The sequence below is a fragment of the Copadichromis virginalis genome, linkage group LG7 (assembly GCF_057382275.1).
Source record: "Copadichromis virginalis isolate Kocher_CV1m ecotype Utaka linkage group LG7, C_Virginalis_male_GT1.1, whole genome shotgun sequence".
NCBI classification, from domain to species: Eukaryota; Metazoa; Chordata; class Actinopteri; order Cichliformes; family Cichlidae; genus Copadichromis; species Copadichromis virginalis.
In genome coordinates, this window is record NC_140624.1 from 6822995 (window position 1) to 6849544 (window position 26550).

The following is a 26550-nucleotide window of genomic DNA, read 5'->3' on the forward strand; positions in this document are numbered from 1 at the left end:
GACAACGGGCACATTGTCCCCCTCCCCTCCCTTCTCAGGTTTGTCATTATTGCTCCATGACATAAGCAACGCACATGAAGGGATAATAAAACCAGCCTCCATTTGATAACACAGGAGCTTGTATCTGACTATGCCCACGCCTAACTAACTTAAATCAATTTAGCTGCAGACACTAAAACGCTCACAACAAAAGAGAATCTCTAAAGGGGTTTAAGTGCTCTGGGGCTTTGACAGGAGGCAATGGCTTAGTAAATGTTGGAAGATCAAAAGTTAAACCAATTAGAGAATACCAAACTAGATTTTATCATCTAGATAGCAACCAGAGGCTAAATGAGTTTGTCAGAGTCAATGTCTCAGTGTTTTGTTTGAGTCAATATTTCAATTATGCTCTAAGAAAGCATTCTTGGCTTGATGAAGCAGCTCAGGGAGAAACTGGGTGTGAAGTGAAATGCGTCACACGGTGTGTCTGAAAAGTAATGTGAGAAAGGAACACGAGTGACGGAGAGACAAAGCCTTTCAGATTCAGGTTAGGAGTTGATCAAAGTGGGTTCTAGCTCATCTGAGACTATAGGCATGAAGCTAGTGTGCATTTAAATGCATTTGTGGAGAAGCAGAGACCCTAAAGAGCTCTCCTGCTCCATCACCCCCTCTTGTTTCCAAACCTCCCATTCCCAGCACTTTCTGAATGTGTTGCTTCTTTGAATTTTAATGGAAAAAGATTCTCCACTTCCTGATTTCCCTCTTTAGGGCATTTCATCTTGTTTCCTGTCTCTATCTATCAGAAAAAGGAAAAGTCTCACATGCCTGTAAGGTTTTCTGATAATGGTGACTTGGTTGACTGATGATCTTCATATGTTTCTAGAGTTTTGCAAGAGATAAAAACAATTGCTCTTAAAGTGGAGATATGAATGTCATTATCTGCATCCAATCTAAGAAACAAGCAGTTTATTTATAGATTTAAGACAAAAATAGACAAATAAAAACAAGTGAAAACATCAGATAGCCAGACTCCTGTGTGCTGTTATACTAGGAAAAAGAAAAAAAAGCGCTTTCAGTTTTTTAAATAGACTGTTGACAAACCAACATTTCCCTTGGGAAGGTATACGCTCAGTGCATCTTAGTGTAGTGCTACAGCGGTGAAGTCATGTTGTTGTCAAACTTGTCCCACATATTATGGGTGACACAGCTTTCAATTGTGGATTTAAGGCAACAGAATCAATCACATTAAAAACAAACTGCTGATACAGACAGACGCATGGCAGTACATCATAAATGAAAGGTATGGATGAGCAGGTCAAGGTAGGAGGTGCATACACTTGTCTGGAATGTAATCTGTCACTCGGTGCAGATTGGCCAGGAGTAATGAGCCTTTACATTACAGTACATAAAAGGTGATAACTGCTGGAGAGCTGTTTTGCGCAAAATGTGGTTCAATTTTCACCTAACAAAGAGTCAGCAACATTCACCGATCGATAGATGTCAAAATGTCCCCCCACCTTTGATAATAAATCTGACAAGCACATGAGGAAGTGGCACAAATCTACAAGCCTTCTGAGACAGGGTAGGGCAGAGGATGTGGGGAAAAGAGAAGGTGAAAGCAACAGGATGATATAAAGCACATATGACAGTTTCCTTTCCCCCCCCTTTTATACAATCAACATAAAACACCCAGAACAATAAATTCTCTTGACAATCTAAGGCATTGTGGCATCTGAGAAATGCTCCCTTTTTATATCCGAGAGTGTCCAGAGGGTTTGTCAAGACAGCAGAGCCAAAATGATATTGCAAATAAATGAAGAGTGAAGTGCACCGTGTTAAAGAATTTCCTATTGCTGACATCAGTTTGGGCTTAACATATGCTTTGCTCGGCTGCCTACCCAGGCTACCGTCTAAGTCAGCCAGGCTCACCAGTAAGCCAAGGATCTGACTGGCTGTGAAAATTGAGCCTGATGGTAATTGATTGCACATAACTTGCGTGCTTCAATTAAAGAAAGTTAGTAGCTAGTGAGGAATTAGAAAAGTTTGAGTAGAAAAGATGTGGCTATCCATATTTGTCACAGTAGCTTTCTTCAAGGTCACTTTACTGCCAGCAGGCACTGAAAGGGGAGGGCGAGGTCCCAGGGAGATGGCTGACAGAGAGAGGGCCAGCCTGACAGCTCAAGCGAGCTGATGGCTGGCTGAAGCAGACAGTGAAGGACAGGTGGACGTAATAAGAGTCTGATCTTCTTGTATCAGGGGGCGTGGTCCATTGATGGTCCAGAATCATTGTCTTCAAAGTCCCGTGGGTTCATGGGCTCTGCTCGTGGCTCAGGCAGCCTAGATGACAGAAAAACACACATGTTATATCATATCCAGTCTTCCAGCTTTTCCTCTCTTTTATCTTTTTCCGCAAACATCTGAAAGCTGTCACACAAACAGCACCGTGCCACCCACACAGTTCAACACTCACGCATGTTATGGAAATATAATAAACCTTTTGTGAAATGTAATCAGCTTCAATCAAGCTACGCCTTAAGTAGAAATCATCCATTCTGTCGGTTTTATATCAGCAGCTCTGAGCTGACAGAGACAAAGTGATAGCTAAATTGCAGGGACCTGTTGTAATTTGAGCCTGGCTGATAGATTCAATTTCACTGGAGACAGTCTACACTAATCATATGCTCTAATTGGACAATGTCGAAAGGGTGACGGAGCACTGGTGATGCCAGATAAGCAACTCTCCTGTAACTTCTCTCCCACCCGATCTTTCTCATTATGATTTTCCATCTAAATCTACAGGCCAACATCCATTTTTAAAAGACTACATGTCAGCATCTTTTTCTAAACACACACACATACACACATTTATTCACAGTATGTGGAAGCTATTTAATTCACAGAGATTCAGTGCACTTTAGGGCTATGCCATTTAATCTCGCCGTTCAAATACATCAATTCAAAGCAATCGCTTTCTATGACCTTGGGGAGGTAGTTTGCATTTATATATGTGAATTTACACTCATCTATCAAAGCATGAATACGCAAAGAAGAGCTTAGTTCAAATAAACCTCTGACTTTCTACTTTGCAGGCCACAAACTACAGTAGAAGGACAAATAAACTATTATGGAGGTTTGATTGCCTGCATACTTAAAGATGTACATGAATGCCAGGCTTTTAATGCCTTTTCTTTATCACTCTCAATAGTATGTTGTATTGGTACAGTGCTGCTTTCAGTTTTTACATTTGGAGGTTTAATGACGAGCAAACAGCAACAGGTACATTTTAATCAATAATCTCTTCCACGCAAATGGTTACAAATGATAGTTAATAAAACAAATGAATATATTCCCAGACAAGCACTCGGTGCAGGAACTAATAATTGGAAAGCTTCTGCACATAGTATCAAAACAGTTATAATGCGAGTAACAGTTGTTTGTAGAACATATTAGTGTGATGTGGGTGCAACACAAGTCATTTTATAAAACATTCTCTCTGATGTCTTGAAATGTATGTAAGTTGATGTATAGGAGATGTGATGGAAAGATTTGTTATAATCAGACTGTTCAACAGTCTTGAGCTATTCTTTGTTATTCTTTATTCAATCATTAGACAATGAAAATGACTGAAAAAGTAGCCAATCTAGTGCTTATACCTGAATATTTTCAGTGGAAATCCTTTTATCTATGCACTAAACTCAAGCGATGAATCTATACATTACAGAAAGCTTAGCAAAGAATCGGTATTAAATTGTACCTTTAGGCACTGTGTCACTAGCAGCCTGTCACAACAACACATAACATGTTCCCATTTCTTTAGTTCAATGTACAAAAAGTACCAACAATAACACAGTTTGACAGCCAACAAGATGATTCCCGAAGAGCTATTAGCAGAAAACTTGTATCTCGACATGATGTTCTTAATTTTTTTTTAGGAAACTCACAAGTGGAGGAGAAAAAAAAGAGACGGGTCTAAAAAAGGTATCTACAGGAAATGAACAGTATCCAAAAGTCAGTCATTCAGGACCCTTCAGCTGATCCATCTACTGTTTAAAAAAGTCGCATCAGAGATGGTCTCAGCAGAAGGGTAGCTGTCAAGAAGACATTATTAAGGAAGAGAACCAGAAAGAAAAGAATGAAGTATGCCAAACTACAGAAGAACGGACTGAAAATCAGTGGCAGTATGTTTTATGGAGTGATGGAGGACGGAGGGCAGGTCGTCTACTAAACTGAAAGTTGGTGGTTCGACCTCTGGCTGCTCCAGGCTGTATGCCAAATACAAATATCCATGGGCAAGCTACTAACTCCAAGTTGGTATCTAACCCCATGTGTGTGAATATCATGGTTTGGGGCTGCATTTTAGCCAGGGATGTCTTGACAATGTTGATGGAATTATTATACAGAAAAGTACCATCAGATCTTGGGTTTCATTTTTCAGTGTGACAATGACCCCAAACACACGCTTAGTAAAAGCATGTCTGGATAGAAAAACATACAATGGAACACTAGCAGTCATGGATTGGTCTCCCCAGAGCTTGGATCTCACTGACTAATTTAATATATTATTGAAAGACTATTACATCACGTAGTAGTATTCTACCTGTGGGTAGCTACAGTTAGTACTCTATACAACACCCAGCCACAATCTTAAAACACAGAAAACTGAAATAAGCTATTTCAATAAGATATTGACCCAAATGCTATTTTCAGTTCTACTACTACATACTAACCACCGAAACACTGACGCAGTGAATACTAAAGATATTAACACTAAGATGTTTTGACAAGACACAATAACCAGTTTAAAAGTGTCAGGACGATGTAAGATATTACATCGTCCTGACACTTTTAAACTGAAACTTTTCATCTAAGAACAAAAAAGCAGCAAACTAATAAATATATTCTAGACCTTATTTTGTGAATGTTACCTCATTTTTCTGTTATAGATACATTTCCTTCGATCTCTGCTTCCCTGAAGCTTCCTTGCCACCTTTCTTCTTCCATCTTTGTTGTCCATGTCATTTATAGCACAATCTTTGAGGGGGAAAGAAAAATCCCAATTTTTGTTACCAGGAAGCAAAACCTTTCAGAGCACTGCTCCCTGAATATTCCTGTCTGACACACTTTTGTTGGCAGAAACAAAGAACTGATTTCTCTCCCTTTCTGCACCTCCTCGAGGAGCAGATCATCACAATAGAAACTCAAAACAGGGAAGCTGATCAAAGAACACCATGACATGCAAGAATACCTGGTAGTCCCTATGTGTATGACCTGTAATTAGAACCATATTAGCCTTCCAGATCTCAATGAGTTCACACCAGTTTAGTTATTGGTCAAACTGTAAAACAACACTATAAACCAAGAAGCTATAATAATCATGCAGAAACACACACACACCTTGGCCTCCAGCGCCAACTTACTGACTGCCAAAAGTAATGATATTAGAGTCAACAAGACAAATAGCACAGGGTAAGTTTCTATTTAGTTGTACAATCTCACTTAAGCGTCAAAATAATTAATTATTCCACAGCTCCGTAAACTCAAATTCTTGGCAAAGTTACCTTTTGTGCTTTTATCCACTAGACCAACTTTACTGAGGATTCAAGCTGTCTACTGCATCACACAGGCTGTTCATTCATTGTCATCTGCATAGCACACAAAAGTCTATATTGAGCTGAGCCCTGAGCTCTCACAAAGCTCTGTCCTGTCTGAGATGGTGTTTGGGGTAAAACGTTGACGTAAAAATTTCCCACGTGTGGGACTAATAAAGGTTATCTTATCTTATCTTATCTTGACAGACTTATTTGTGTAAGGCAATTTCATCTTGCATCTCCAGTCAACCAAAACAGTCACCCTGCTCCTCACACACACACAAAGAGAGGCACAAGTGAGGCCTACACTACGGAGGCAAATGAACTATTTATATTCAGATGGTCTTTGCTAAGCTTTAGGACACATGGATGTTATAACTTATTTATTCCACCCAGAGGAAAATGCCATTACTTGAGTGAGAGTGAGGCTGTGAATGGGACATGTAGTGGACAAAAAAAAAAAAGACAGTAGAGCTTTCAACATACAGTGGATGGGAGATAAGTTCCCCATAACTCAAAGGCTTTGATTTGTTCTCTTTTTCTGTCTGTTCATCTTCCCTGGCCTAAGTAAAAGATTATGGGCTCAAAATGTGGTCATAAATATTTTGTACTTGTAAAAAAGATTTGTATGTGTAAAAAAGATTTGTGTGTGCGTAAAAAAGATTTGTATGTGTAAAAAAGATTTGTATGTGTAAAAAGAATTTGTGTGTGCGTAAAAAAGATTTGCATGTGTAAAAAAGATTTGTGTGTGCGTAAAAAAGATTTGTGTGTGCGTAAAAAAGATTTGCATGTGTAAAAAAGATTTGTGTGTGCGTAAAAAAGATTTGTATGTGTAAAAAAGATTTGTGTGTGCGTAAAAAAGATTTGTGTGTGTGTAAAAAAGATTTGTGTGTGGGTAAAAAAGATTTGTGTGTGGGTAAAAAAGATTTGTGTGTGTAAAAAAGATTTGTGTGTGGGTAAAAAAGATTTGTGTGTGGACTTAGAAAAAAAAACCCTGCAAGTTACAAGTGCGAATGTAACGGAGCGGAAAGGCTGATTTTATTTCCACAGTATCGTTTTTTAAAGGAAGGAAACCTTCCTCCAAACGGACAGAGCAGTGGAGCCGCCAAGGGAAAGCACACGATTAAAAACTGTATAATTAAAATATAATTTATTATATTTAAATAGTTAAAAATGTAAGATAAATTAAACCAACCTTGGCCAAGGGATAACACAATAAAAATCAATAAAACACAACATTAAAAGTCCAGTGGCATCCGCCACGATATAAAAGTCCAAACGGTGCAGAAACCAACAGGATTGTCGCCGTCCTGTCGGCCTCTTCATTCTGATGCCAACTAGAAAAAGGAGAGGGGGCCAGCGGCAGTCACCATTCTTAAATTCCACTGGAGGTTCGTCTTAGACGGGATGAATCGGGACCTACCCCAGATGGGCAGAGCTCCTAACTCCGCCCACCACTGTGTTGTGCTTCACACGCGTAGCCATAGACTCGCCGTCCCGGGGACATAAGGCGCCATCCCGCTGCCTCTCTATCCCCTGCCGTGGGCCTCTCTCGGCGAGGAGCTACCTCCCGTCAACACCAGCACAGACCTCTCCGCTCAGCTCCGATCACTCCCTCCAGTGCGCGGTCGTCCGCGATCTCTGGTCTCGTTCTCCTTTGCCGCACGCCTTGGCCAGCTGCCTATAGCCGGGCCTCTGTGCCGCTCTGCGCGGCCGTCGCCCACACCGGTTACCATGCCATGTCTCTCCTCCTCTCAAGCCTTCTCTCAAGCTTTTTCTCCCCCCTCTCGGTCGAACCACTTCCTTTGGTCTGCCAGGCCCTCTTATTGGCCTCTCTGGGATCTCTCGCAGGTGTGATCAGTTTACTATCAGGTAGGGGCGGAGTCTTTCCAGGACAATTTGACAGTATAACGAAAACATGCAACAACATAACCACTGCACAAAACATGACCAATACATGCAATATAAAAACTAAGTAAATACACTTCATATTAAAATATTAAAAAGATAAAACAACAAAACATGCAAAACTTAAATAACTTGTCCCTTTCCACCCCGTGACACGAATTTTGACCCTATTTTTCTTCCTTTCATCTGATTGGTCAATGTCATGTCAATCACAAATGTAACAATCCAATCAGAGAACAGATGGGTTTGGCTATCGGAGGGGCGCTTTTTTTGAACTGCAGGTCTTTGAAGGGAATAAATGCCCTTTTACATGCCAACCCAGCATTTTCCTTCATCACCACGAAGGAAAACAGTCTGTGGTCGTCCGAGTTTGGTGATTTTTGTGTCACAGGTCTACGTGTTTAATACAGGGACTTCCACAGCCTTTTCAACAGCGCTGCGGACCGCGGGGTGGGGGCGGGCAGTGTTTTGGAAATGACAATCTTCATTACAAAGCTTTCTTCGTTATGAATTAGCATACATGTTTTTATTGAACATTTGAAGAACCAGCAAAAAAAACAGAAACTCTTGTAGAGGACATAAAGTCAGAGATAGAAAAGACAAGGAGCAGGTGCATCTAGTTCTGGATCCTTTGCTTTTAGTTAGCAGTTAGCATTAGCAGCACATCCTGCGTCCGATGTGAAAGATAAGATAAGATAAGAGATAAGATAGAATTTTATTAATCCCTCGGGTGGGTTCCTCTGGGAAATTCGGTTTCCAAAAGCACAGCACCGACAGAAGTTACAGTAACAGAATGTTATATATATATATATATATATATATATATATATATATATATATATATATATATATATATATATATATATATATATATATATATATATATATATATATATATATATACACACATATACACACACACACACACACACACACACAAAGGACTTTTATGCTGCGCACTGTGACTCACAGCAATGGTCCTGGGTCAGCCCTGACTTTGTGTTAAACTAATCCTAAAGTAATAATGGTATTTCTAACCACTGATATACCACAACTTTTTCCTTTCAACAGCTACTGAAAGTTAGGGGACCTAGCTGCTATCGGATATTTATATAGAGATCCTCCAGCTTCAAACTGTATCATTTCATTTCATTTAAGTATTTATTGTCATTGTCACCCTTCAAGGACCTGCAGTTCAAAAAAGCGCCCCTCCCGACAGCCAAACCCATCTGTTCTCTGATTGGATTGTTACATTTGTGATTGACATGACATTGACCAATCAGATGAAAGGAAGAAAAATAGGGTCAAAATCTGTACTTGTAACTTGCAGGGGTTTTTTTTTTCTAAGTCCACACACAAATCTTTTTTACACATACAAATCTTTTTTATGCACACACAAATCTTTTTTACACATACAAATCTTTTTTATGCACACACAAATCTTTTTTACACATACAAATCTTTTTTACGCACGCACAAATCTTTTTTACGCACACACAAATCTTTTTTACACATACAAATCTTTTTTACGCACACACAAATCTTTTTTACACATACAAATCTTTTTTACGAACACACAAATCTTTTTTACACACACACAAATCTTTTTTACACATACAAATCTTTTTTACGCACACACAAATTCTTTTTACACATACAAATCTTTTTTACGCACACACAAATCTTTTTTACACATACAAATCTTTTTTACACATACAAATCTTTTTTACAAGTACAAAATATTTATGACCACATTTTGAGCCCATAAAAGATCACTTAGCTGATTGTATATGTGCATGTCTTCTGACGACTTAGTTCTTTCCATCCATGACTTATTCATAAGCCTTAATGCAGTTGATGTTTTATTGATCACGACTGATCATTGCCTCCTTCTCTTTATGTGACCATGGCCAGCGGATAAGAGTAGAGCTGAAGGCTGAGAGGGCTGCTACAGAGCAGGCATGGTCTTCAGTGTAACGTGCTGGCTATGCTTCTGGGTGATGGATGGACAATAAGCATTGTGTGTGTGTGTGTGTGTGTGTGTGTGTGTGTGTGTGTGTGTGTGTGTGTGTGTGTGTGTGTGAGGGAGAAAGAGATACGGGTTTAGATAGGATTGATCGAGTAAGAAAAAGCTAATCTTACTAATGTTTCCTCTCTGAGTGACAAAGAAAAGTTTCACCAGTAGAACCAGAGTGACTCCATCGCTCACTAGAGAAAACCTCTGTCTCCCTGTGACAAAAACAGAGGGGGGGGGGGGGCAAGCATGTGATGATCCCTATACTTTGACTTTTGTCTCTTTTAATCTTTTTTTTTTGTTTTGGCCATAGCCTAGGGAGCTCTCTAGTAGATGGAGGAGGGAGGGGTCCTTGCCCTGATTAAGTTTGAATTCCCTGCTCTTGGCAGAGGAGCTGCGAGACTCCTAAGTCATCATCCGGAAAGAGTCCCATCCTGCTGTGGCAGCCTTGCCAGCTTGAGCCAGCCTCATTGCCATATGAATAATCATACTGCAGTAGCTTGGATATGCTGTGTGTGTGTGTGTGTGTGTGTGTGTGTGTGTGTGTGTGTGTGTGTAAATAGAGAGACAGAAAAGGGAGGAGCTGAAAAGCAAACTGCAGGTCGCTGATAGGGGAGTGAGGTTCTCCTTGATTAAGCAAAGAGGTTGAACAAGAGTAAGGCTATGTACATAGTCCTCATGACAATCATCCGGAGGGGGAAATAACTATTGCAATTTGCATTTCCAAACAGTGGTGATGCCATCTAAGCGTACCCCATCACATAAGATGGCTGAGCCCATTCCTCAAGCCCTGGGGGTCTATGAGGTTTGGTCTAATGAGAGAGGATCCTTAATGGTTATTGATAGAGCCCATGAGGACAGACTCTTACCCTTACTCTCCAGTCAAGCAGTGCACTCTGCTACTATTTAATGAAGTAAAATTCGCTGCTTCTGAAGGATGATTTAACACTAAAAACAGATTTCTGACAAGAGATGACGAGCGAAAGGAGAGCAGAACATTAAGGAAATAACGAAGGAAGATGGTGAAAAAAATGTAAATGGCAACGTATAATGTAAAAAAGTAAAGACAGACTCGAGTATTATGAGTAATCTACCATCTACGCACTATTGCTTGATCTAATAGTCCTAGAGAGGCTTACATCCTTCTCTCTCTTTTGCCATCAAGTCATCAACATCCATCTTCTCTCCGTGGATTTATGTTCTTTCCTTTCATCTGACAACCTTGTCTACGGATGAGTAATTTAGAAATGGCCCATGCACACACACCTTTCATTAAAAGCACCCCTGTGATCTTCCCAGCACTTTGCACTGTGATGATCCTGTTAGCTAGAATTTGAGATATGAATGTATTCTAATGAGGAGAAATGTAAGGGCAAGTCAGAGGAGGGAAAAGGAGTGACACGGAAAGGTGAAGGAAGACCATTCGGTCGAGCTTCGGAACGCTAAATATCAGAGAACAAAGAAAGGAGAGCCAGAGTGATGGAAGAAAAGCGATATTATCTTGATTTAAATGTGTGCTGCTGAGACAAGAGGAAGGAAGTGGTAATAAATAAGAGTGAAAGGTATGGATAACAGATTTTAAAGCGTTTCTTTTAAAGTTCCACTAGTCCACATTCTTCAGGTTATTTACTACACACGAAACGGCAACAGCTTTTGGCAGGCTATAATACAAGCTCAAAAGGCAGTGCATTTAAAAAAGGAATATAATAAGCACAGCAGACATGTTAAGGAAAAAAAGAGTACCTGAAGATAAGCTAAAACTGTTTCAAGGTGAAAAAAAATCTGTTTAACCTAAGGAAATCCGAAGTGCTACATTCAACATAATGCGTTCTTTGAGTGCAGTATCCAATATTTCTAAGTCAATAAATGATACCATACTTTATTAAAAATGTCTTTCTCTATTAAAAAAATAAGATGTTCCATTGATGGCCATCACATCTATTCAAATAAGATACAGTGAAGGGTGTTAGAGCTGTTTCCTTTAATAAATTTAAGAGAACAGCGATGTATCGAGGGGCTTAAGAACACGGACAACAGTATCCATATAAATTACATCTGCATAGTCAAGCACTCATAGGAATGTTGCCAAGAACAAGGACACAATAGAAAGAAGCTTGCGTAGGGAAAAAGCATGCCCATAATTAAGTAAGTCTATTGATCTTAGTCCCCTAAAATTTGCTGGATTAATTTCGCAATCAGCAGAACAAAATAAGTGTGAGCATTTCTAAATGCTCTGACACAGTTGTTAAGGTCCTGGCGGCAATCCATTCAGGTGCTATTTTCCCCTATCCTTAACATCTGAGACATTTCTTGTAATATCCTTTGTACTGTCCTCTGTAATATCCTTAAGGAACAACAACAAACTGTTTTGTTGGCTGTGTAATGAAATGTTTAGTTTGTCTCGAAGGTGTAAAATTAGAACATGATCACTTAAGATTAAGGCAAGCACCACTGACAGAAATTTATGTGGTTTATTCTTTAAGATTAAATCTAGATGCGTTGATGTTTCTTGATTTTTGGCATGTGGCTAATTAGGAGTTGAATTTAATTTAATTCAATACACTAATTCTTTTTTTAAAGGAATTTCTTTTCCAGATAAATGCTTGTGAGAATGGCATCTATCTAGGAGCAGATGCATCCTAAAATGCCTTGAGGAGCAGACCTCCTGGGCTGGATGAATCAGTGAAGCCAGCGAAATTCAAATCCCTGATGCTGAGGAAAGGAAAGATCACTTGAAAGGTCACAGAGAAATTATCCATGCACTAAAAAAACAAAAACAAATAAAGAGGTGATTGCTGCACCTTGAGAGACCTGGCATCAAATCAAAGGCAGGCTTGCTGGTTTGAACAAGTCATGCTTACAAAATAAGTTTCTTCCCTGAACATACCAACATTACAGGCCCTATTATCTGCAGCCTTTCCTAAGCAGTTTTTTTTAATCTTCTGAACAACAAATGAAGCTCCCTCGCACACAGCCTGAAAAATTCAGGATTCTTTATTCAGCTCGGAGGCACTGGGTCATGAGTAAGACATGGTGTTCTGGTGGAAGTGAAAAGGCTGGCCCAGATAGCAGCACTAAACCTTTATATATAGGATACAGAGTAAGGGTGAAAAAAAAGGAGGATGTGGTGGGAGCATGAGATTAAGACGAAGAAGTCAGCTTGTTTGGAACTGTGCACTACAAAGCATGTCCGACTTCTACTAGGTGAAGATGGATTCAAGGACCCAAGAACAGATCCTCGAGACCCTCACCCAGAGGAGTTGCAGCTCAACTACGAGCAGTTCCCAAAAACCATAGTGCAACTGCAGAGGCAGTACAACTAAAAACACCTCTATATAGTGAAGAAGAAACAACTGCTAAGGGAAAGGAAATACTAGTATCAGATGCCCAGATCTCTCTGGTCTGATGGCAATGGCACAAGATGGAAATTCAAACTGGGGAAACAACCAAAACATCTCTGATGGTATGCCCAGTAATATCTAAATGATGTGTGTGTGTGTGTGTGTGTGTGTGTGTGCGCGCGCGCAAATATAGATTCTACCGGCTAAAAGGCACAGTTGCATTTTCCCCTCACTCTTCTATCACTTTCTATGCCTTCATTGATTAGTTTCAAAGTGTGACTGCATCTGCTTCTTTTGACAACAAATGATTTTTCTATATTCTGACCTTCAGACAAAATCTGTCCAATTTGGCCAAGTAGACTGAGGAGAAAAGCTAACTATTTTCTGCACTGAGAGCTCTAAAAATTCAGAACAACGCACCCCAACATCAGGCTATACAGGTCAGTAAAGTACTTACCTTTATCTACTGTTTAACAATTCATTTTATGTGCATATTTTTGGCCACCTTTTTATGTCTCCAATATTGTTCTTTCTGCAGTTTCGTTTTATTTGTAATTCAAAACACCTACAATATTACAAGGTTTTTGTCTGTTATAAACCTCCGAGTGTGAGAACAGTAATCGAGAGGCTGCTGTTTGAGCAAAGGTGTGACATGCAGTGCAGGCATTAGAGGTGGATATCAGAATCGATGAGTCACAGCTGGAAATTCATCTGTTTTTAAACCACTGACTGATGCACTGCATTTCATATTCGAAAAAGCATAAATACACTTTGCAATTGTATTATTTGAGAGTCACTTTAACATAATGACACGCAAATAGGTGGCATGCTGGGTGGGTCTGGATGGTTTCATTTATTTTGGCATAAAATATTCCATTTTGCTTTATATTTCCTAATTCACTGAGGATTTAAGCACAACAACAACGAGACGGGTTCCCAGAGAAAAACATTAGTAGCCATATCGAAATCAGTAACACATTATGATACTCTACAAAAAAATTCATGATGTTAGAGTCTTGCCTTGACACAAATAAAATAACCACAACACTGTTATTCCTCCTTGAGATGGGAGATCATCTACAAGGCTGTTAAAACTCCCCGGGCAGTTTAATGACAAATCCGTACATAGCGACCCCGCCTGCATGTGTGCACTAACCCTTGTCGAACAATGCTTGTAGAAATTTCGGCTGTGTTTACATCGTGATTTATTGAGCTGAAAAGATTCTTTACCCCAGGAAATATAACTGGTACCATCACAATATTTAGACTGCAGCAGACTGCAAAACTGTAAGAAAATACTGTTATACAATTATTTAATTTTTAAACGGCTCCAATCCAAGAAATGGATTCATAATCTTCTATCCAATCAGTTATGAATTAAGCACACAAACCTTTTTCTAATTAAATTTTATTTTGAGATAAAAGTCTTTAAATATTCATATTTAAACTCTGGTGATCACTGGAAGAGAGTGAAACAAACTTGTAGACCAAAGAGAAAACCGACTAATATGATGCAAACTGTGAAAAGACTGACTAATTGCTATAAACAATGACAGTCTGCCTCTTTCAGAGTCACTGGTCTATTCATACTGTTCGCTGGGACTGTCTGTCCCCAATAAACATTGCAGCACCCTGTGGTGTCTTCATGCTGCTCCAAAGACTTAATCAGTTCGCAAAGGAAGTCAAGAGACAAGGCACAATAACAGGCAATGAATCATGGTACAGGGGACAGGGAGCTAAGGGCTGTTTAAAATGACCCTCTGTGAGCACCACAGCTTATTCATCAGAACAAAACGGGAGCAGCGAGGATAAAATCCATCTCATCATCCACCAGATGTATCGCCTTAAGTAGAACCCGTTCAAACTCATGTTCATGCATGCGATTATTTTTTTAAATATACATCAGGAAGTGTGCTGCTTACTACTCCAACCAAGGAGTGCGTGCAAGCAACCGACCGCATGATGCATGTGTTGCCAAGGATGCTTTCTCCTGTGTAGAGAGTGCACGAAGCGAGACAGAAAAGGTGGGTGAAGCAGAATAAAATGGTGTGCAGACGCCTAGCCAATCAGAACAATCACACAGGTCTGTCTGTGCTGCAGCACGTATAAGAAGTTGGATGAACACCATTATCCCATAAACTAAATTCTTGATCATTTCGACACAGCTACCTGCTGTTAATCATACAGAGGAATTAATGCAGAGCCATTCAGATAAGAGCATTAAACCACTGTAGAGCCTCTATCTTACATTGGCTCACTTTGTAAGTTTGAAATTTCTGTGGCCACGGGGGCAATTGAGAAATTAATCGAGGAGAACTGCAGCAATCCAATCCCGTAGCCCACAAACATAAAACTGTTGATTAGTGTTAATGGGGAATTAAAACTGCTTCAACAAGAAGAGAAGCATCTTGTCACTTGCTAGGTAAATAGCTGTGTGCAGACAAGGGATACTTTCTTAAAAGCTCTTCTACACCATGGGGTTTTTAATCTGTCAACAATTACCTTGAATAGCACACCCCTATAGGCTTGTATGCCTCATCCATCGCTCCCTGCTTTTTCCTTTCAATTTTCTACAACCATTATACCCTTGGTCACAAATTAAATGGCAATGAATGGCATTAAAAAGATCCCTTAGAGGAGCGCAAAAGTAGATAACAGAATCACCGTAATGGTTCTCCAATGTCTAACAAAGGGAGCGGTATACGAGGACAACTGTACTGGATGTGGGTTGATCTTGAGGACATTATACTTTGCCATTTTCTACACTTCTACATTATTACAAATATGCCGGTATTCATTTTTATAACACCAAAAAACTAGGTTCCATTTCTAAACTGTAAGGGTACTTATCATAAATTGCTCACTGTGATCTAACCTACAGTCTTGTGATAAAATGCAAACACTGCTGTTTGCTGTTTCACTGTGAAAGAAACAATCCTGCAAGAGCACCACTGCACTGGCAGCATGGCTCTGGACTAACTGATGGGCGAGCCTAACAGTTGTGCAACTTCTGGAATCAACATGTATGCAAATTTTAAATGCAGACTTTGGTTTAAATCGAAATTCCAGTAGTACCTTTGAAGTTTGAATCTAAAGCTCACAAGAGTGAAAATAGGAGAGAAAAACACACTGAAGAGATAAGCTTTTATCTGTTTCTCAAGAAGGCAGCATCACCTTACAGGTAATGAATAGTGACAGGTTACAATATACATACTCTCCTTTTTACTTAAAACTTCTTGCATTTCTTCTCCCTAGTGCTTCTGACTCCAGCATAGCTGTTATGTTTCCTGGTCCAATCTCTGTCCTTTATTATATCCTATGTCAGATTCCACCCTGTGTTCCTGACTGCAAAGGAACTACAGTAAGATTGAGCCAGGGTTTCTGAAGGGAGGTCTTGGTTGCCTCATTTATACAGTCTGTTATATGACCAGTGAGCTGGCTCTGTCCCAGAGGCAGACAGCCATTATGAAGACTGACTAGTCAAAGCAGCACCCACACATTTGGCAGGCTGGCACGGCTGCCCTCTGTTGCCTCTTTTTAAACAACCCCATTCTTTAACAGCAGAATGTTGACACCTCCTTAATAAGTGGAGAGCTCAGGTGCCCCAATGAGCTATCCTGGAATCTGGAGAGATTTTGAAAATTAAATCCTCTTTACACTAGATTTGCAGCAATCATAGTGGCTGCAATCTCTTCCTTCATATACGAAATGATGTCATGGACACAAATGGACAGAAAAAGCAATGGAGAAAAAAAAAATTGTGTGTCTATGAGACCAAGATACATGGCCAGAGTTGGAGAACAGACTGGCTATTAGGCAGAGCCTTCTGTCGCTTCAAAACTCCCCCTCCCCTGCATCCAAGCCCTCACTGTGAAGGACACCCAGACAGACAGCCCAGAAAACCTGGGCTTCAGACTGTCACAACGCTCATCTTGCCAGATAAAAGTCTCATATGCCTCATGCGGCCCTCCCCGCTTTTTTTTTCCTCCACTGAATGTTAAACACACTGTGGAATTAAAGGACTTCCTCAGAGTGCAGCAAGAAGATCTTTCGCTTGCAACAAACAAAAAGATTAACAGTTGTGATCTCTACCACATAACTGACTTTAAAGCTCAAATTTCAAATGCAAACCTGGTGCAACGATGCCTAAGATTAACATCGAGCTTTAAAGATGGTGCTTAACAAATTAAGACTAGCCTGGACACAATTCTTTTGTTTTTACTCCTGCAACACGGTTAGATGCAGAAATTCCACACAGTGAAATACAAAGTGTTGGGGCTTAAAGTCTCCCCAGTGTCCCCTGACTTATAAAAACTTTATGTGTACTAATGCATCCTGTAAAACATCAGTCATAAAATTCTGCCTTTTGAAGGTCACATGCTGTTATTGCATACTTCATCATCAGCAAACGGGAAGCAATTTCCTTTTTTATTTAACTTTATTTATTTATTTGTTTTTGAAAGCTAGACCTTTATCTGTAATCACAGGTGAATAAAAATGTTAATGTCTGCTTTACATGCACAACTCTCTATATGATAAACAACATTCATAAAAAAAACCCCTGCGTGTTAATTACCTACAAAAAAGCAGTTATGAACAAATCGTTTGAAGGGGAAATGAGGATGGGCAAATGGGGCTGACTTCAGAAAAAGCTATTAATTTTTCGTTCACATCCCTCCCCTCAGAGAATAATGCTGGATTAAGGTGATTTTGTAAAGTGCATGCTAAATCTCCCATTAGAATCCTGAGGTAGTTAAATCCAAAGCATCTCCTCATTCCTCTCTACCCAATACTATAAATCTACATGGTGACAGGGCTTGTCGTGAGGCTGCTGAATTAAACATGCCAACTGTCGCACACTCCTACTTCCTCTCACTGCCAGAATAACTGATCAGAGGGGTAAAGTGGGGACTGGAAGAGGCACAGTGCCTTGTGTGTGATGTGACATTGTTTCCTATGTCCAAATGTGGAAGGGAGATGTTTTCCAGAAGTGTGAGAGTATGGGTTACTGCACTTTCTGCGATGACAGTTCATACCTAGAGCCAGCGTTTGATAAGCCACTGATTCATAGCCCCTTGGCTGAGCCTGCTGCTGTTGCCCTGCTACATCTTCACCAAGCTGAAATCAGACCTGTAATTTCACCCAAAGAGTAACGCGATGTGATACGCATGTGTACATGTGTTTCTGATTAAAGTGGACATGGGTCAGACAGCACGAGGAAGGCTTCTGTGCGTGAAGAGTGAAGAGATGGTTTCCTCATTCTTTTCGTCTCTTCCCTAATTACCTCATCCATGTGAGTGTGTGTGTGTCTGAGTGTTGTTTGTGTGGCTTCTAGAATGAATAATGAATGTTTATACAGAGTGTGACACCTTTTGAGAGATTTTACTGTGTGTGCATGAGCACTGCATGCACAAAAGGGTGCATGGCCAAGTCTTATCAGATCCAATATGACAATCTGCCTTGTGGACAGAACCCTCAAACAGGGACTGTGTGTGTGTGTGTGTGTGTGTGTGTGTGCGTGTGTGTGTGTGTGTGTGTGTGTGTGTGCATGAGAGAATAAGAAAATAGATTACAAAGAGCCTATTTTTCCTATTTGTAAATGGGAAAGGTTTTTTGACAAGAACAAGACAGGAGAAGAGGAACTCTAATTGCCTAATCCATTTCCTGTACAGTATGTCAATTCTGCCTTCCCAAGGCCAAATCATTTTATTTTCTTGAGCAAACAAAACTCCCAAGCACTACTAGACTGAATATGCTACATGCCCAATCCATTAATTATTATCTGGCTGGTCAATTTCTCAGTCTCACTGACATTTCCAAAACCCTTATAGTCCAGAGGGGTATACTATAAAGTGAGATTAATGGCTTAGCGAGCCGTGTCGATCTTAAAGTTTTCTGAGATTTCTGTGTCACAAAAGTGGCTCTCTTTTTACCTGGCTAAATCACTGCAGTAACTTATACTGAACACATAACCTGTTCGGGTTATGTGTTCAGAGTTTTGATTTAAAATTGACTGGGAGTGACAGCTTTTACTGATTCTTTTATTTACAGCATAGATGGATCAATAAATGTTTAAAGTGTGTTATAGATTCTCTGCTGGGGAACAGATTTTATATGTCTAAGTTGTTAAGCAATGACTACCTAAAACCACAGTGCAAACTGTGCATCGCACTGTCATGGGAATGTTCGTGTTTGGTGATGCAGAAAATACATAAATGTTGTTATAATTGATTCTAATCTGCCGTTAAGCCACTTTTGCACTGCTGGAATTGCAGAACAGAATTCACACCAAGAATATCTGTTCAATCAATACAATCAATTTCACTGTCATTTTCCAACAAACTAAAGTGATTTTCACATCTCTTTTATAAGAGTATGGGAGAGCCACCTTTGATTTAATTCCATTTTATTTATATAGCACATATAGCACAAGACAACAACAGTTGCCTTTTATATTGTAAGGTGAAGCCCCTACAATAAATACAAAGAAAACAGAAAAAAAGAACAACAATCAGATGACCCTCTATGAGCAACCGCTTTGGCAACAGTGGAAAGGAAAAAAAAACCCAAAACTCCCTTTTAACACGAAGAAACCTGCAGCAGAACCAGGCTCAGGAAGGGGTGGCCCTGCCCTGACTGGTTGGGGGGTGAGTGGAGGAAAATAGAACAAAGTTGTGTTGTGGAAGAGACACAGAGATGGCTCTAGTAAAGGGATTGATTTTAAAGTTTCTGAGCTTCACGTTAGAAATACTCATCAGTACCCACAGCGCTTGCATTGTTAAAATAATTAACTTGAATTAAAATGTTTATTTTAACACTCTTTGTGCTTACTTGTAACAATCTTGCATTATTGTATTTATTTTTATGTTTCATGATTTGTAGTGATTTTTAATCCCTATTTTATCATCATTATCTGATAACATCTGTGGTTGTAGTAGGCGGGACTCGCAGGAACCATTTTGAGTGGAAGAGTCATAAGAGACTGAAGCTGGAGTTTTACATTTTGTCAAGCCAGCTAATGCAAAGAAAGCCTGGATGTACTGAATTTTGTATTTTTGTATTCTACCTTACAATAATTTTTATATTGTAAGGTAATAATACATAAAGAGAAAAACCCAACAATCATTTGAGCAAGCGCTTTGGCGACAGTAGGAAGGAAAAACTCCCTTTTAACAGGAAGAAACCTCCAGGCTCAGGGAAGGGCGGGGCCATCTGCTGTGACCAGTTGGGGTGATATTAATGTGTAGCCAATCGTCTGCCCATCAGCTGGGACTACTTTTTTCCCCCCTTTGTAAAATTCCCAGTCACTACAGAAATAAACATAATGATTTTAGTGATTCCAATAACTTTTATGTTGTCCACAGTAAAGTAATGCCATTTACTGTTCCCATATGGCAAATGCTAATTAATGAGGTAATCGCGCATCGTGTGACATGTTTATTAAATACACTGCAGTGAAAATTGGGACGTTCACACAAGCGCACTTAGTGTTTAGGTTATACCTAAGCCTTATTATTGATTTAGACTTGTGTAGTGAATCTCCAGGAGCCTATGACATACAGTAACTTGTGCAAGTGGCTGATGCTGTTGCCAGCATGTGTGGTGCATTATCTGTTAATTACTGTGTCTCAGACATAAAACACATAAAATGGTGGGACTTTGCTCCTTCCTCATCACCACCCTTTGTTGTGCTCCTTTTTTTCTTTATAGGTACTTCTTTGTACTTTCTCTCACGTCTATTCTGGTAATTTCATTAATGTCCTTCCAGGAATTTGGCAACATCTGTGAGTCCTTATATTGAGGCTATCACAGTTGATGTGCGCTGTATAAATGTGACATGTATTTACATTTCTAGTGAGCTGCACATTAGAGCAGGGCGATATGACCAAAAATATTTATCACGATATACATTTGAAAATTTGCGATAATGATATAACTGACGATATAATTGACACTAGATAAAATACTTTACATCCCCCCATCAATGTATTTTCACTTAAACAAGCAGCTGTTTTTTATGTGCATTAAAGTTATATAAAAATATAACAGTGGAAATGCAAATTCCTTGCTGACAGTTTAACCAAAAGGCATTTCCAGCTGAAATTGGCCGACATATCCTCAGCATAACCATGTATAATATCCACAAAACTTAAAAAGAGGTTATACACACACAATACGGTAATATGTTGAAGCACAGTACGTATCACTCCGCGAGGCGCCTGCCTACGATATAGCCGTAATGCTCCGACAATCCATCAAGCGGTGCGGCTTTGTAGCTCAGCAAAGTCGCACTAAAACATTTGACAGATTTTCGAGCGCCGTGTACAACATAAAATTGTTTCGAGGTCAGTAAACACAACCAGAATTCATACATAAGGCACACGGGATTATAAGGGGCACTGTCGATTTTCAGAAAAATTAAAGGATTGATTTTAAGTGTGCCGTATTTTACAAACAACATGGTAATAACAACGGCCCGCTAGCATGCTCTACCAAAAATAGTGCTTTGTTGTGTATCTGACGGAGGAAAGCTAAACCAGTTCCACACCACTGAAGTTGCAGCATTTTTACAAACCAATTCTGGTTCATCCGTTTCATTTAACGATCCGCTTTCGCTCTTCTCATTCTGCGTCGCTGCCATGTGCGTATGTAAACATAGGCACTGCGCATGCGCGTTTTACCCATATTCTATCGCGATATGTCATTTTCCTATCGTTGCCCAAAATTACACCAGTATTACCGTGAACGGTATGATATAGCCCAGACCTACTGCACATCATGTTATGGTGTAGGTTACAATGTAGGGTTTCAAATGTGCATGTGGTTATGACCTATGGTTTAACCGGCGGTCGGTGTACCTAATGCGTTTCTGTTTTTTTGCTAGTTGAAAATTTAAAATCCCTTTCAAGTTTGCCTTCTAGGTTCTAGGTTCTTTATTATTTGTTTTATTATTACGTTCTACACTGGTCTCTCATTTATTGCGGGAGTTATGTTCCAAAAGTAACAAGTGATAGGTGAAATCCGCAAAGTAGCCAACTTCATTTTTTTTTTTACAATTATTATAGATGTTTTAAAGCTGTAAAACCCCTCACTACACACTTTATACACTTTTCTCACACTTGTAAATTTAAAAAGCTTTACGCATTCTGTATTGGACAGGAGACACGGCACGAGATTGACAGACAATGGTCTACAGCCAATCAGGATGCAGAACACGATGCGCTGTTAAAAAACAAACAAACAAAAAAAAACAGCATGCAAAATGGCACAAAAAAATAATTAAATCTGCGAAACAGTGAGGCCGCAAAAAGTGAACCGCGCTATAGCGAGGGACCACTGTACTGTAAAGCATGAGCTTAAAAAAAAAACCCTATAACATCTACCAGACAATAAAATATTCCTCAACAACAACAAAATCCAAAACAGAAGGTTATTTCTATACCACTGCGGCATGTTATGGACGAACAAGGAGAATATGCAGATGTTCATCGTTAATCACCTTCATTACTTCTTTGTTGTTTTTGCTTTCTCCTATTCAAATAATTACATGCATGCAGAGATACACACCAAGATTCACACTCTGCAGAATAGACAGACAATCACTCAAGTATCTAGTTTCATGGGAGAAAGTAAGCTGCCATTAACACAATTGGATTTCTTTCTTTTTTTAAAAAAATATTTCTGATACCAATTCCTCATGGTCTTTCCCCGAGTTTGTGTGGCATCTATGACAATGTGATTATCAGACAAAATAGCTAGATGTCTCGACGAGTAATTTAATGAGAGGATGCGGTGGGAGGGAGCAGGCTATGAAAAAGGGGAAAGCAGCATATAGAAACACTGTTCTGTACTCACCAGTGTGTGAATGTGTGTGTGAATGGGTGGATGACAGGTTGTGTAAAGCGCTTTGGGGTCCTTAGGGACTAGAAAAGCGCTATACAAATACAGGCCATTTACCATTTTACCATTACTCCTAAATAATGAAGTACATAATAACACATCAACACACTTTATGACGTGACATAAAGATGACATGTCCTGGCTCAATTTACAGCCACAGCAACTGTAAAGGAAGGTGAGACCTGAAGAAACTGAAAGTGGTTCCTTAGTGTAAGTGACTCATTTTGATCTTCAGTACAGAGCTACAGTAGGTAGTGCAAGGTTATCAGGAAGGGTAGTTGGTGAAGCAGATACGACAAAATATGGTCCACTGGAAGAGATAAAAATGCTTTGTGCTACGAAGGTCAGTGAAGTTTACTGAACTAACCTACTGTTGCAGACTTGTGCAACAGAGCCTTCTGAAATATGATTTGCCATGCTTTCTTTCATTTTTCCCACCTTTTCCTTCTCTAGAACCAACCTGCTCAGTAGTCTTACAGTAATTCTGCCGTTTTCAACGCCCTCTTTTTCCTTTTTCCTCTTCAGTAGTCGCTCCACATCTTCCCTGATAGAGTGGAAATAGATCTCTACAGACTTCACCTTCTGCTCATCTCATCTCTGCCTGGTTACACACTACCACAGCTAAATTTCATTTGCACAATGTACCAATACAAACCGTATTTTACAATTGGCTTATAATACAGCTTTGGTCAATGCACGTGTTTTTCTATTAGACATATTAGACTGATGTTAACTTTCAAATTTCATAAAGATGCTCTGCAGAACAACACTAGCCTTTTTTAAACAAAAAACTTTTATTATTTTAGAAAAATTGCAAAGGTTCCCACACCATTTCTTTCTGTTAAATCCAATCTTTTATACTTCAAGGCAAAGTTTAACAGATATGAATATTTAAACAGTTCAGTGGTGCTCCTTAAATTGCTAAATATCTCTTTCTTACAGTTACCCAATGTTAGCAAATCAAAACTGACAACCGTTCCTTTTCTCAAACCAGTATGCTGATGAGGATCTTTTAAGAAAAGCAGATGCACACAGAGCAGTCAGAACAATATCAGATTACAAACACACCTTGGCACACACAGAACAAAGGGGAGAGTGGAAGATGGATGTATTTTACATACATGGATTAAGAATATTTTATTCATGGACACTTCAGGCTCAGTATCAACACAAACAGAGCAATAATCCGACATTAATCCTGGACAAATCCTAAGCACTTAAAGCAGACTCTTTGCTCTCTGTGTGTTGTCTGTGAGCCCAGAGCGCTCTGTAGAGCACTCGTGTATATCTACACAGCAGATCAATACTAGAAGTACCCCTAAACACGCTGTGCTTCTGGTCCTTACAGGGCTATAGGCAGTGAAAAACTACAAATATCCAGCAGAAGTGCCCTAGAGTTGTGGTGAAATTCCTGAGGTAAGATCAGACTTATCTGGTGACTTATCAGGCAGTCAAGTCAAATATCAAAAGAAGGATTTTCTGTTGGAAAATACTTTCAGCGCTGTCATGTCTGTTTTCGCAAAAATACATTCCTACCTGTCTGGACTATTTCGCTTTTTTGACAGGTGGTGTACAGTCATGATTCTTGCGACTCTAACAGATGATTCAATTAGACAGTTTCTATTTCCCTACTTGATCCGGAACCACCATATTGTAATGTGTGTCCACAGGCAAAAGCAAACTACATGGGCATCATCAGAGGTGTTTTTCCTCTAGGTATATCAACTAATTTTATATAAAAGAAAAATGATTCAGGAAAAACAAAGAGTCATTAGCTCCCATAACAGACTAACCTGTAACAGATGTACACACATGCACACATACACCTCTCTCCCTTTGCTTCCCAAAAACTGTTGGATGTGAGTCATGCTATGCTGACAGTATTCATGTGCCCACACACTCAAACACAAATGAATGACATCTTAAAAATTGGAGGAAAATTGTGCCTGTGGCATGAATTATGCATGCTTATAGTCTCTTATCATCTAAATGCATGTCTATCCATTTGTCAGGAAGGTTTGTGTGTGCTTTGCATTCATTGGGGGCCTCAGATCCACCCCTGTGGAATGGTGATGGCCTAAAGACAGACTGAAAGAGGACAAGAAGGCAGAGAGAAAGCAAGGCAGATGCAGAGAAAGAGCAAGAGGGAGAAGGGATCTGGTGAAACCATAAAAAAAAAAAAAGAGCAGAGCCTTACCCCTCACACACACACACACACACACAACCACACATGCAGAAAAAACAGATACAGATGCATCTAGCTAAAACATTTTTAATTATTAAATGAGGGCATGTTGATATGCGCACACAAACACACATGGCATAAAACCAGTAGGCGCTCCTTTTATAGAAAGCAATGTAAATTTTTCATTAGAGGAAATGCAGCTTTCTCTCTCTCTCCCCGTGCCTTCATCTCTGGGTTCTGTCCTGTGTCCTCCGGCCATGCTCCCCTGACACCTTCTTGCTTCACTCAACTCATCTATTTGACCCAGCGAAGGGCAAGCAGCCCAGACAGATAAGCTGTGTCCCAAAGTACCCGCTTTGCTTCCACATCAACCTCTTTTCTTGATTTGTGTGTTCATGTGAATGCATGCCATGATTTTGGGTGGTCTGCAGCCTTCACATAGTGAGGCAGTGTGATTTCTCCCCCCCCATCTCTCTCACACTTCTGTCAGCAAACACAAACTGTCTAATTGAATCATCTGTTAGAGTCGCAAGAATCATGACTGCACAAAAAAAGCGAAATAGTCCAGACAGGTAGGAATGTATTTTTGCGAAAACAGACATGACAGCGCTGAAAGTATTTTCCAACAGAAAATCCTTCTTTTGATATTTGACTTGACTGCCATGGGCCTGATAAGTCACCGTGCAATGACAGATGATGTAGTGTTTTAAGAACACTCAAACACAGAAAAAAGGAGTATAAAACAGGAAAATAATACAAATCCACAACAACAACAATGATAATAATAAGGAGAAGAATAGAAATAAACTCTGAAAATGGTGACCACATGTCTCTTTTAGTATTTTAGTGTTTCCTTTGTCAAACAAAATATAAATTTTTGCTCATGAAACTGTCCAAAATACCAGGAAACTGGACAGATTTCTGCCAAATCAAATAACAGACATACTGTGTTTACTGTATACAGTTATGTTTACTGCTGTGCCTTGTCATTCCTATAGACTGTATATATATAAAAAAGCTCCTGGGCTTAAAGCTAACCCAGCAACAGTAAACTTGCAATAAACTTGAATTCTTTTTAATAGCCACCAGGGGGCAACTACCTTTAATGCAAAGAAATCAAATTGTACAGAAATCCAAGGAAAAATGATCTTGTATCTCTCTTGACAGTTTTCGATTAGTTAACTAATATATTCTTAAAAAATAAATGACTTTGCAAATTATCTTTCCAAATGAAATCAAAAAGACCAATAATTTTTAGGTTAACGTTTTCTTAACTTCTTCCTTTTTATTTTTGGCCAGAGTTTACAACCATGCATGCATGTCTGTCGGTATGGCTGATTCTGTGTCTGTCTGCTTTAATAAGTACACTTAATATTGACTTTATTTGAACTGCAAAGCAATTTGTATTGTTTTTGTGCTTTGTTTTCAAAAGTGGAATATAAATACAGTCATCATCATTATTATTATTATTATTATTATTATGATGATGGCAAATTCTGACCCTACATCTGAATGTTGCAGTAGAGAATGGTCACTTCAGTCACAGACACACCCTCATCTCACAGTCTATTTATATCTACCATTAAGGAGCAAGACGCTGCCGCAGTATTCTCCTAAACAACAGTTTCCTGTTTT

General features: G+C 39.4%; 1 protein-coding gene across 4 annotated transcripts in view; it reads right to left on the reverse strand.

The window, feature by feature from the left end:
* Positions 1-930: 930 nt before the first annotated feature.
* trim44 (tripartite motif containing 44) overlaps positions 931-26550 on the reverse strand; it is a 47352-nt gene continuing 21732 nt past the window's right edge. For all 4 annotated transcript variants that reach the window (XM_085461410.1, XM_085461411.1, XM_085461413.1 and 1 more), the window contains one exon: positions 931-2316. In XM_085461410.1, coding sequence (XP_085317536.1) covers positions 2232-2316 — 85 coding nt within the window. In that variant the 3' untranslated portion in view covers positions 931-2231. The remainder of the gene's footprint in view (positions 2317-26550) is intronic.